The sequence below is a fragment of the Pygoscelis adeliae genome, unplaced genomic scaffold (assembly GCF_000699105.1).
Source record: "Pygoscelis adeliae isolate BGI_AS28 unplaced genomic scaffold, ASM69910v1 Scaffold436, whole genome shotgun sequence".
Classification (NCBI taxonomy): domain Eukaryota; kingdom Metazoa; phylum Chordata; class Aves; order Sphenisciformes; family Spheniscidae; genus Pygoscelis; species Pygoscelis adeliae.
Window position 1 is genome coordinate 1,804,147 of NW_008825051.1, and position 13,070 is coordinate 1,817,216.

The 13,070-nt window shown below is 45.5% G+C and overlaps 1 protein-coding gene across 1 annotated transcript in view; it reads left to right on the plus strand.

Annotated features, from left to right (window-relative positions):
* Positions 1-10,593, plus strand: part of LOC103918947 (zinc finger protein 618) — a 45,835-nt gene extending 35,242 nt beyond the window's left edge. Inside the window, exons 10-11 of the mRNA XM_009326375.1 lie at positions 1,353-1,454; positions 2,600-10,593. Of these exons, the coding sequence (XP_009324650.1) occupies positions 1,353-1,454; positions 2,600-4,113 (1,616 nt within the window). The 3' untranslated portion in view covers positions 4,114-10,593. The remainder of the gene's footprint in view (positions 1-1,352; positions 1,455-2,599) is intronic.
* The last annotated feature ends 2,477 nt before the right edge of the window (positions 10,594-13,070 follow it).

Sequence of the window (13,070 nt, forward strand, 5' to 3'; positions counted from 1 at the left end):
TTCCTGTAATTCGTGCTCTGCTGTCTGGAGTGCTGGGGCAGGATTCATTTCACTGCATGCTGGTGTGCCTAGGTGGTAGATACTGCTACCTGAGCTGGTCAACTTGGACTCCCTTTATAATCAGTGGAGAAGAAGTCATTGACTCCAGGTGAGTTCAGAGCATGATGGATCTTCTACTACAAGAGGCATCTAGTTCTGCCTGGGTGAATGAATCACACTCTTAAGCCTGTTTTGCACCACTGAGTGTAAAAGGCCACTTTGAAGAGAGGTGTGTCTAACAGAGATGTCCAAAATAGGTGAGATGAGTCTAGCTGTGATGGACCTGTTTTGTCTTCATTGTTTTTAATTCCATCCTTCTGTTCAGCCTGGTCATCAGTCTCTCCATCTTTCTCCTTCCTCTTCTACCTGTCTTCATTGTGCACTTTATTGTTGCTTCACAGCCTATTTCAGAGCACAATTTCATAGTGAAGCATACTAAGAACTAGAAAATTTCCTCTAGAGTGTGGGGAGAAGTTCTTGGGACAGAGGAGAGGAAAGAACATGGATACAATACAGAATTTAGTGATCTTGACTGCATTTCTGTGAAATATCCCATCAGATTGGCAGCCAATTTGTTTAGCCCAGTTACATATACTGAAATGGGAGCATGAACACAAAGACCCCTAGGGCAGTTGGTATCTTTGCAGCGATAGGGAGGAACGATCTTTGGTCACACTCCAGAAACTTGGGTTTTTTTCTTTTTGTTTCCAGTCTGAGACAGTAGTGAGCAGTGCTAGAGGAGATTGGCCCCCTCTGTATAGTGGGAGGAAACCATATATGAAGATTGTAATAAGATCCTTAGATACAGAGGAGTTGAGCATAGTTTGAAAAACAAAGTACTTAACAGTAAAGAAAAGGGAAGCCACCTGCGGTGCGGAAAGAGGCAGTACAGCAAAAGAAGGATAAATGTTTGTTACAGCTGCTTTCATTTTGAAAGCAAGCAAATTGTCCAAGTCAGGCTGCACAGGGAACATCTATTCCTCCTGGTGTGCAGCTTCGGCTGATTGGGAGACATTTCTCAAGGTGTGCTGATGGCATCAATGTCACTGATGCACAGAAAAAGCCATTGTCATTTCAGCCACATTTTGGGAGGTGATAGGTTGCAAGTCCAAAGATGGTTTTCGAGGTTTCTGACAGTACTGTGCTATCTCACTGAAAACTGCTTAAAAGCTACAGAGAACGTAGTAGATTGTTGTCCCCTTAGTTAAGGGAACCATAAATAAATGCTAAGCAGATGGGTACTGTTTCCCCTTCTTTGTGCCTTAAGCATTATTATCTTGTGCTTCTAACACCTCCCTGTCTCTTTCCCACAGCTGACAACGAGAACAATATTGCCTCTAGCCAGCCCAGATCACCTCTAGCTGTTGTTGAAGAAAAGTGGAAACCACAGCTCCAAAGAAATAACGCCAACAATAGTACGTAGCAGTATTTGCACTTCTGTCCCAGGCTTACCTGTCCGCTTTGAACAAGTGACTGTCAGAGAGGGTGCAGCAGTGATGGGCATTGCACAAGGCCCTTGTTCTCGCCTAACTGCACTTGATTTCATCTGTAATTTATGTACTATCCTGCAGAGCAGAGCATTCATTCCCATTACAGGAGCACTCGTATGCAAAAAGTACTGGGAACCCTGGGGAGGCGGTAGGAAAGGTTTGTAAGGAAGATGCATTTGAGAACTCCTGGGAAAAGTTAACTTCTGATCCAAAGTCAGAATTCTCGGCCTGGGGTTAAAAAATTAATCCAGTCATCATGCTGTGACATAGGCATAGCTGTCACTCCCTGTGCTGGCAGGCAGCCAGCGTCTGGCTTTATCCCCAGCTCATCCATGAGCTTGTGCTTCACCACGGGAAAAGGTAAAATACAGCCCTGTGGGAAATCAGTTCCAAAGCACTTGAGCTGAGCAGTCTGGGGGAAGGGTGATATGAAACCATGGTGCTTTTGTGTTCTGGTATGGCCAAAAATGACATTCACGTTGCCCGAAATCAGCCACAAAAAGTGGGGTTGCTGGAGTTCAGAGGAAGAAATGGAAATTTGGGCTTCAGCACTGTTTGAGATGGTGGGAGAAGTTGTATGCTTTACTGAAGCAACTCCTCTTAAAATAACTGTCTCAAAGAAAAGGCTCAAATCACAAAAATGGAAAGATGTCCGGCTTTCCAGCTGGGCTAAGCTGTGACCCCCAGCCTGTAGACATGGATGGCAAACGGTACACATGATTATAACTTATGTACGCAGTTCCTCAATGAACACCACAGAGATGCCATTGGTTAAGGCAGTGGATTGTGAGTAGATAGCGTGTGCTCCGTCTTGGTCCCCACACCAGGGAAAGCATACAGATAAGCTCCTTGCTGCTCTTAAGCAAGAGCAAGGCCTGTCCCTGGAGGTTCCTCCGCCCAGAAACCCTTGGGGAAAGAAATCCAGGGTTGGAGATGCCTCTACAACCATCTGGGCATGTTCCACCTCTTTGGGTCTCTCTCAGAATTGTTTTGTGACTTCCTTCTCTCTCCTGCTGCAGAGGAGCAATTCTCACCTGGTGCTTTCTCTCCCTCCTTGTATTTCACTGCAGCATCCGCAAGTGGTTCTGTAGGGAACAGCGTGATCCCAGAGAAGGAGCGGCAGAACATTGCCGAGAGGCTCCTGAGGGTGATGTGCACTGACCTTGGGGCTCTGAGCGTGGTGAGCGGGAAGGAATTCATCAAGCTAGCACAGACCCTGGTGGATAGTGGAGCACGCTATGGTGCCTTCTCTGTCACCGAAATCCTTGGCAATTTCAACACACTGGCTCTGAAGCATTTGCCTCGGATGTACAACCAAGTGAAGGTGAAAGTCACCTGTGCCCTGGGCAGCAACGCATGCCTTGGCATCGGTGTCACTTGCCACTCACAGAGCATCGGCCCCGATTCTTGCTACATCCTGACAGCTTATCAGGTGGAAGGCAACCACATCAAGAGTTACGTCCTGGGAATTAAGGGTGTAGACATTCGAGATAATGGTGATTTTATCCACCACTGGGTACAGAATGTGCTCTCGGAGTTTGTGATGTCGGAGATCAGGACAGTGTACGTCACAGACTGCAAAGTCAATTCCTCTGCGTTCTCCAAGGCAGGCATGTGCTTGCGCTGTTCGGCCTGTGCCTTGAACTCGGTAGTGCAGAGTGTGCTGAACAAGCGAACACTACAGGCTCGCAATATGCACGAAGTGATCGAGCTCCTGAATGTCTGTGAAGATCTGGCAGGATCCACAGGCCTCTCGAAGGAGACCTTTGGCTCCCTGGAAGAGACCTCTCCCCCACCCTGCTGGAACTCGGTCACCGACTCCCTCCTGCTCGTCCACGAGCGCTACGAGCAGATCTGCGAGTTCTACAGCAGGGCCAAGAAGATGAACCTCATCCAAAACCTGAACAAACACCTGCTCAGCAACCTGGCAGCCATTTTGGCTCCGGTGAAACAGGCAGTGATTGAGTTGAGCAACGAGAGCCGGCCCACCTTGCAGCTGGTACTGCCCACCTACGTCAAACTGGAGAAACTGTTCACTTCCAAAGCTAACGATGCTGGCGTAGTCAGCAAACTCTGCCACCTCTTCTTGGAGGCGCTGAAGGAGAACTTCAAAGTTCATTCGGCACACAAGGTAGCCATGATCTTAGACCCTCAGCAAAAGCTGCGGCCCGTCCCACCATACCAGCACGAAGAGATCATTGGCAAGGTCTGTGAGTTGATCAATGAGGTGAAAGAGTCCTGGGCAGAAGAAACAGAATTTGAACCTTCAACCAAGAAGCCTCGGGCAGCAGGGGAAGCCACAGCAGCTCAGGAAGAAGATTGGTTCGGGAAAAATGAAGTCTATGATTATTTGCAAGAACCTCTCTTCCAGGCCACCCCTGACCTGTTTCAGTACTGGTCGTGTGTTACCCAAAAGCATACAAAACTAGCCAAGCTAGCCTTTTGGCTCTTAGCAGTGCCTGCTGTTGGTGCCAGAAGCGAATGTGTAAATATGTGTGAGCAGGCTCTCTTAATCAAAAGGAGACGGCTACTCAGTCCAGAAGACATGAACAAACTCATGTTTTTGAAGTCCAACATGCTTTAAGACTGTCTTTTAATTAAAACAAAACTTTAAAACACTGTTCCAAACAAAGAAAAAGAATTTTAAGTTCTAAACACTGTGGACCTCATTATGAATGCCCCTGGAAACCAAGTGCTTTTTTATATATATATATAAAAATATAAATATATATAAAATTAAGTTTGAAAGGAAAGCTGAGCACGTGAGAGAGACAGCCCTCTGCCAGGAACGTGCTCCTTTCCATAGATAGTGTGTGGACTTGACAGACTTTCTAATGTTTTCAAGTGGGCAGACCAATGGGAGGCTGATGTTCTAAAGTCTTCAGGCAGCTGAGATCTAAAGTGACTTGAAGTTTCTTTTGTTTCTCCTCCACCCCACCTTTCCTCTTGTCCCCTGGGCCATCTTGCCATGGATAATCAGACTACATTGAACAGACCAGTTCTGCACTGGACTTTGCTCCTTTGAATAACTGTACACCTTGAGGGCGTTTGTCTGCAGCCTTCTTGACATACAGTGCATGTTATCAGGGCAGCTGTGTTTTATGAACACCAGTATCTTTAGAAATCAAGAAGGGAGACTTTAAGGGTTTTTTTAATTTTATTTTTAACTTTTTCATACACGTTTTTTCCAAAAAACAAAAGTTATTCTTCTATTTCCACTCCCAGTTTTGAGTTTAACATGTTAGCTAGTGATTATAAGCTTGATTTAAAACTAAGAGAAATGGTTCATGGCAGAAAATGTCTGTAATTGTTACATTTCTTGGATTTTTTTTTTTTACAACATAACTTCCTTTCTGAATTCCCAGTGATAATTAGCTTCTCTGTGAATTTTGTACATCGGGCGTTCTCAAACTTATTCTAGAGTAACCCATTTGCAATTCAATAATATCCTTATGGGAACCACAGCAATTGCTTATATGGAAAAGCTAGAAACCAGGAAAAGCAAGCAAGCAGTGGCAACACAGATGTCTGTGGGCCACCAGCAAGCTTGCCAGGGTCTGCCAGCTGCCGTTGAGAAGCCTTGTACCTAAACTTTTTGTAAAAAAGTTTCTCAGTACACACACTCAAAATAACCTTCACAAGGCCAAGGACAAACCAAGGTGTATGATTTTTCAGGGGAACAAAGATCATCAGTTTTGTCAAACTGGGGTTGGAAGGAAGCTTAGAGAAATGCATGGGCTCAAAGATCCTTCTGAATGTAAGTGCTCCTGATTGAGTGCAAAGAATATCTTCCCATTTTATTTGGAATGGTTTCCTCTAGTAGCACGAATGTCTTTTTAATACCTACAGTGCATTACACTACTTGTTATGTTGCTGAATCGTTCTGGCTAGGAAGGCCACGGGCCCTTAAATGTTCACACTTACTGGCTCACCCCAAATGCAATTAGAGATCATCATGACGCAAAAACATCTCAGTCACTCTGCTGTCCACCAAGGCCAGTGCTCTGCTGTGTCCAGTGCCTGTAGTTCATGGGCTGCTGGACGGGATCTCTGCAGGCTGTCAGGTTTGGTGCCTCTTGGACAATTCCCAGCTTCTGGTGCCAAACTATTAATTTTTCATCACTGGGACTTGTATCCCGGAGGCAAATTGAAGCAAATTCTTATTTCTGAAGTAGTCTCTCCTGCTTCCAGTAGCGTGCTCTGGAGCTGCGGTCACACTGGCAGCAGAGCGTCATCGGAGATTCGGGAGGATGGACTCGCTCAGCTCCGAGCAGGCAGGCTGGAGGCTGAAGCCCTTCAACAGCGCAGGGGTGTTTTCTGGTTGCTGACAATGCAATGGTGAGACTGGGGGCCCTCTTTGAAGTGCTGCTGTTGAACAGATGTTAAACCAAGATCCTACCTGCCCATCTCTGGTCATAATAGAAGTTGCCAGTCCCAAGACATGAGAAATGGCAAACCCAGTCTCTCAGGCTTTGTTTGCAGGTGCCTTGAACCTGACAGGCACTAACTGACAGCTTCACTGCCATGGGGCTCAGACAGGGGAACAGTTTGCATGCTAGAGACCTTCCCTAGGTCAAGGTCACTGAGGATAGCTCTTTGCACCCGGCTGTCTTGCTCTTCTCAGCCTGGAAACAGGACCTACTATTAGCTTGAGTCTAGCATTTGGGTTGACCTCTTGGTACTGTTACTGGCATCAGCGCAAAACTAGTTTCCTAAATGTAAGTTTTCCATATGGCTATCTTAAAAGACACGGTCTGCAACCCCCACTGACATCTGCAGGGGTAGCAGCACTTGAAGATGAGCTGCCAAGGCAGAGGCACTTGGACATCTTATTTCTCTGGCAGTGGCTTTTGCAAATGGAGGTGTTGGTTGTAGGGCCAACTTTCTTCTTGCTGGTTTTATTTTCTCCCGTACAAATCCTTCCTGCTCAGCCATCAGTTGGGTCCATGGTAACACATCTGTTTGCACTTGCAGTGCACGAGAAACCTGTAACAAACAATAACTAAGTCTCAAACTACAAACAAAACCCCAAGTGAGATGTGTGCCGATTACAAAGTGTTTGTGCTGTGCTGCTGTTCCCAGTGAAAAGCACAAGGTATCCTGCAGCAAGAAAACTTGGCTGGAGGATTAATCCAAAGCAAGATTAGCTTTTGAGGCTGCAGAGTGTGTACTGTGCAGCTCAGCTGATGGGCAGAGCTGGGGACAGGATTTGTAGTTCTTTCTCCTAATGGCACGTTATACCTTCTTGCTCGCTTCGCCTGAGACCCTGAGAGCCACTCACAGGCTCTTTGATGCTCAGGCGAACGTGCAAAACCCTTGCATTGCTTTGAAAAGAACGCTCCAACACTCCTTTGCTAAGGGACAGGCTGATTACTTCTGTGGGATTTGCCAACTCCAGGCTCATTGTGTTGTCTGTCTGCAAGGCATTAAGAGTGGGGAAGTGGGCAAAGCAGAGTTAGCACAGGTTTAAAGCCCTGGAATTGAGAATGAGGTAAAATTGCAGTCATTTGTGCAACCATTTGATGCCAGCCTGTGCACAGCAGTGGGCTGGACCATGGCTGCAGAGCCAAGTCGTGCAAACGGAAAGGCCACAGCCACCCGTAACTCCCAGCCCATCTCCCCTTCCCCTTTTTATAGTGTGGTTTTGGCATCAAACCTGGAGCTTTCTTGCTGTGACGACCAAAGAGAGGGATTGACTGGCCCTGTCCCTCGTCTGAGTAATGGTCACCTCCAAGGCAGCACTGGTTGTAGTTGCACTAATGATGGATGTTAAGCAAACATGCGGCATTGTCTGGTAGATGAGATTCTCCCAAAGACTTAAAAACTCAGCTTAGCAGCTGAAAAAGCAAAATAAAATGTAAAGCCCTAAAATGGAGCAATCTGGAAAGTCGGTGAGAAGAGGAGCTGGTTGGCCAGCTAGTGGAATTACGAGCTGCAGCTTTTAATGAGTCTTAAACGTGGTTACAAGGTTTTCTGCTCAGAGGGGCTATTCATGCTGTGTCTGCTCACAGGCTGACTTTTGTCTGATGTACTTATGCTTCATTAAAAGGAGAGAAGCACATCTGGAGCATGCGTATTTACCCTAGATGCCAAGCTTTTGCTCCTATTTCTCCTTCCCCCTTCAAGACTTGGATTTGCATTCTAGGGAGCATAGATACTTTACCAAGGTCTGAATTTTGGAAGCTTTTAACTTGCCAGGTTACTAGGATTGGCTCAGTGGTGTGGAGCAGCACTTGTGCTGTAAGGAGCACTGCTCATCCTGTGGTGGGAGACCAGAGAGGAGAGGGTCTCTTAGTTTGGCCAGAGCTGTCATGAGGTTCTGCTCCCTTTTTGCTGGGAGAAGTCCTCAGAATTGGGATCATGGTAGGTCATGTTGGGAATTTGCCTTCTGCTTGTTTCCTTCCTTTACTCGCACTTGAGAAATGTGTTGGAATACAAAAATGGTGTATGTGTCCTCCAGGCGTTCATTTGTTTCTGCTGCTTACTCTGTGCCTGACCTTGCAGACTTCGGACTTCACAGTTTGCTTTGGGAGGGGTTATGATCTTCAGGTGGGGAGAAAGCACCAACAGAAGATGAACTGTAAAGAATGAAGGGCCTTCCAGTCCTGTCCGAAGATCCTTGTTACTAGAAAACTGAGAAAGTGGGATACAAAGGCAGAGCTGTTCAAAACAGAAGGTTGTTTCTGTGTGAGTATGGCAGCCAGAGAGTCAGTGGAGAACATGGAGCCCAGATTTGTCTCCTGTGTCTGTCTCTTCTCCCCATGTCTCTAGCAGTAGACAATAGTTGTGTTCTGGCTTGTAAGATGGGCTCGGTGTCTTGTGACTGGGTCAGTTTCAGATGGAAGTAAGCTTTTCTTTTTTGTCAAAGCTATATGTCTGTTCTAAGAAAACTGATTTGGTTGTATTTGAACTAGTGCAATCTGGAAAACTTTCTGTGAAAGCCGACTGCGGGCTCAGGTTTTGTCTAATTCAGTTTGTCTAATTGCTGGTTAAACCAGTTTAACTTTGAGATTAATTGGTTTAAGCATCCACATGAACCACCTGCACTGGTTTAACTGCGCTTGCTGGGTGTTCTCCCCTGCTGATCAGAGAATACGTCCAGAAGCAGCTCAGGGAGTCATGACCCTTACGTGAATTTTGCAAATGAAGTTGTGGCAGATACTCTCAAAGTTCGGGAATGACTGAAAATAGAGCGGAGACACACCTGAAAGTTGCTTGAGCTCTAAATTGTGGTATCTGAGTTAATACAGTATTCAGTGAGATGTCTCAGGTTGGTTGGTTTGTTTTTCTCCAACTGCTTGCAATAACGTGGAAGGTTCAGCGTGAGAAGAAATTACCGCATATGTTCATGTTTGTGGATGAGTCCACTCGGCCTTACCCAGTCCGAGGGACCATTTCCACCTTCTGGATCCCGCAGTAGGCAAGCCAGGATGTAGTGTTGCACAGGAGCAGGGTGACTGAGACATTGTGCTACTCGGAGAATGCTGTGTGCATTGCTAGACAGCACCAAGTTACTGAGAAGTCAGAAGACAGTAAAAGAGCAGCCAAAAAGTCATTCAAAGGCTGGGAGTGCTGCGTTGTACTGAGGAAAGACTCAGATCTCTAATTGCATCTCTCTGGCTAAAGGAGGTGGAGAGGAGCTCCTGCGAGCATTCAGAGGGAGCACACGCAGGAAGGGACAAGTTGTTCCCTATGGAATAATTAGGAATAATAGGATGAAAAATGAACAAAAAGGCACTAAAGGCAGATTCTGGGAAACCTTTTCAGGGAGGAGAAATCCGTTCATCTGGGAGGAGTCTGTTATGGGAATGGTTTTTGAGCCCTGTCATTTAAAACAAGGCTATGCAGCTACATGGAGCGTACTCCATAGGGCACAAGGCTGCTTTGGACCTTGCCGAGAGAAAAGAGACTGGATGTAGAGGTGGCAAATGATTGCCCGCGTGTGGAGTCCAGTCCTGCCCGATAGGTCCAGGAGGGGTTCACAGAGCATCTTCCTCTGCATCCTCCCACTCACCACCGGCACCAAACCCTTCCCAGCACTCCAGTATATACATTAACCAGGTTTCATAAAGGAGGGAGGTAGCTGGCCGGCAGAAGGGGCAGAGGAGAAAACACCAGTTGAGGAGCAGATGTCTTGTCAACCCTTATACTGCCAAGGTGAAAGAATCGGGGTGGGGGAGAATATTAAATGTTTTGCTGCTTCTGCTGTGCATTTTCTGTGCTACACCATGATCTTGAATCCGTGGGATCCGTTGGGAATGCCCAGGCTAGAAACATTGGCTGAGACTCAAGGTCCTGTGTCAGATACTTCTGAAGATGTCGCCCCGTAGCAATAAGAACTCCCTTTTTACAGTGCATGGGACCTGTCCCCATGCCACGGGTTATCATCTTCCTGGGGCCTCTGGAAATGTCACTGAACAAAACAAACAATAATGAAAATACAGAGAGGTAAACCCAAGCACAGCTCCAAGTTGAATGCCTCGTTAGTACTGTGGGATAGTTTGCTTATGCTAGGCCAGAAATGGTAAACCAATGAGAGTGTATTGCCCTGAAATTTAATTTTATATATTCAATGTTTGGGGAATTTCTGTTTAATTTTGTTTTTTGTTTGGCTGGTTAGTTGGGTTTTTTACTACTCCTGTTAGAGTCCTTTGTTTTGTAACTTGACGGAAGAGTTTTGCTCACATTAGACAACGGTGCATCCAGTAGACCCTTTCGGGTTTAATGATCTGTAGGCAGCTGAGTTTGAATTTTTTAGAATAGCTTCTGAAATGAGTCACGTAAATGGCTCATTGATGCACAACATCAACCACTGACTGAAAGGATTTTCTTCCTTCCCGTCGTTCTAGCGTCATTGACAGTGGTCAGCATGTCTTGGTACCCGGGTGAGCAGCGCAGCCTTAACGACAGGAATATTTTACAGTGGAGTTGATGAGTACAGGCATGTCAAACCCTTGCTTTTTACAACCAAAGTTCCTTAAAAAGACATTTCCCAGCCTCATCAGCCTTGAATGCTTGTTTTCAGTCTTCTGGGGGTTCTTGTGGCGGTCTCTGCAATGTGTGTGGATAGGATGGTATTTTTTTTTCCAGTGGGCTGGGGGGTGGGAGGAGGGTGGTTTTTTTTTTGTTTTTCTTGCTATCTGTGGAGAAGGACCTTTCCGCTCAAGGAAGGAGGCATGTATTATCGAAGGAGCAACGTCTTAGGAGCTGTTTTCCATTGTCCCTTTAAACTTATTGGGACTTTAATTTTATTTTTTTTAATTATTTAAAAGGAAAACTGATAACGGATGAACTGAAACATTCGTGACAGGTGACTAGCCAAGGCTGTAAGTACAGGAGGAACGCACACCATCCAGACCGTGAGGATTCTGGTCCACGCCGTAGCTAGAAAGTGTCATGCCAACAAACCAAACCATCAGGAAATCCTTGTTTGCAGCCAGTCTGAAAAGAGAAGCTGTTCCTCGTTCGTATGTTCGTTTTTTGAAACCTCCTGTTGGGAGCTGAATTCTTGTTGTTTCATCAAGCAAACAATTAATGTTCTCCTTTCCCTCCTCACCCTCCCTCCCCTCAGTAACTTGTGTGCATTTCCTTCCTTTCTGTAGATGCAGATGTTCTAGGCAATACCACAGATGCACCTGCGTGTGTCTCTACCTGCGAGTGCAAGAATCTCATGTCATCTTAAAAAATACAAAAAAATATACAAAAAATATACAAAAAATATCTTTTTTAGGCCAGAGTTTTCTACAGGTATTAATGAATATTTTTCTTAATCCTTATAAGTTTTATGTGTTTAATATTTCTTAATACCGGTAGCATTAATTTATACTTTTGTAGCAACACAATATTTTTATAAACCGCCACCGCTGGCTTTGTCTTCATAATGGGGAAAAGTGCGGGCAGCTGGCCCCGCACTGTACCATGTACTGTATTTAAAAGGTTATCTAATGTCACACTTGCTGTGTTAATAAACAAAACAAAACCTGTTTGAAGTCTCATGTATTGTTGGTGTGGATCGAATGACTCAATAGAGAGCAATATTGCACGGGGTTGAGTTGCTGATTTTCATTGTGATATATGAACACTTGAGGCCAACTCAAGTTCTTCTGATTTTTTCTTTTTAGGATTTTGTTTTGTTTTGTTTTGTTTTTTTTACAGCTAAATAAATTCAGTGCTGTTTGAAACTTAGACTGACGTCAAATGAAAAGGATTATTAAAGAAAAAAAAAAAATCAAGGTGTTTAAATGTTGCTGTTTTTACAAGTCTGTTGCTGTCTGAATGGAAATATTCCACAAGAGAGGAGGAATAGTTCCACTTAGCTTCCAAACGAGCTGAGCGCTCCAGGCCAGAGCTCAGTTATTTGGAGGTACCTTAGAGACATGTTTCTGCAACATTCTTTTCAGAGTTGATGCCAAGGCAGAAGACAAACTGTAACTGTAAGAAAGCATCCGTTGCTTGAGGATTTTCATGTCAGTGTTGTATTTATGGTTTTACAATAAAACAACCTTTAGGAAAAAAAAGTGTCTGGGGTTTTCTATTTTTCAAGCACATGAATGGGACATCACCCAGTGCCGAGTGTCTTGTTGTGAAGAGGGAAAACGTCCATCGAAGTGACCTAAATCTGAGCAGCGGTCTCTTTGATGGACCTCATGAGCCGTAAAACTCTGCAGTGGGCTTCTCCCTGCATCCCTTGTGCATCCAAAACTCCCTAAAGCACTTTCCAGAGCATCTTCTGTCTCACGCTTGGTTGCCAGTGCAGTGAACCTGCTCCTCTCTCACCAGTGAGACATGATATGTAGCAGAAAGTGAACCAAGACTACTTGGCCAACTGGAGGGCTTGGTCGGTGTGTTGTAATGCAGTATTTTGTATTCAAACCACCAGGACAGATTCAGCTCAGCTGGCTTTTATGCTGCTAAAGCAATGCAAGCTGATGCTGGGCAAGATAGTCCCAAAACTCACACGTACCACGTTTCTGCCCAGCGTGGTCAGAGATTTTCACTTGTATCAGCAGATCCACCTGCAAACTTGCTTTCACCCCAGGAGAAAAGAGGCATTCAGGCATTGAGCAGGTTCACCCCTTTCCACAAGACAAGGCCCTTGACAGCTACTTACAATGAGAGCCAAAATATGAAAGGGCACAGAAGTCTTTGCCTAGAGGCTATGTCAGTCTTGACCTGCACCGGGGTGTCTCACAGGGTCACAAAGATGTGATGGTGAGTGGGGATCACTGGCAGTTTTGCATGCAGGAACGCAGCCTTGCTGATGCTGTTCAGAGCTCCAGGACCCATCTCCAAACAAACGAGAAATGACCGGGGAATTGTCCCAGTTGGAGCAAGTACACGGACCGGGATTCAAAGGAGAAGGAGCCCAAGCCTGCCACTGGAAAAATCCAAGGTACGTTGTACGTCACCCTTCATGTACCCTTTTCTTTGACCTGTTTTGATATCCTTTGGGGTTTTCTAACCTTGCCCCTCACCCCCCCTCAAAAAAAAAAAAGTGAAAAATAACTCCGCTTGAGAATTAGGAAATTTGTAGTGAATTTG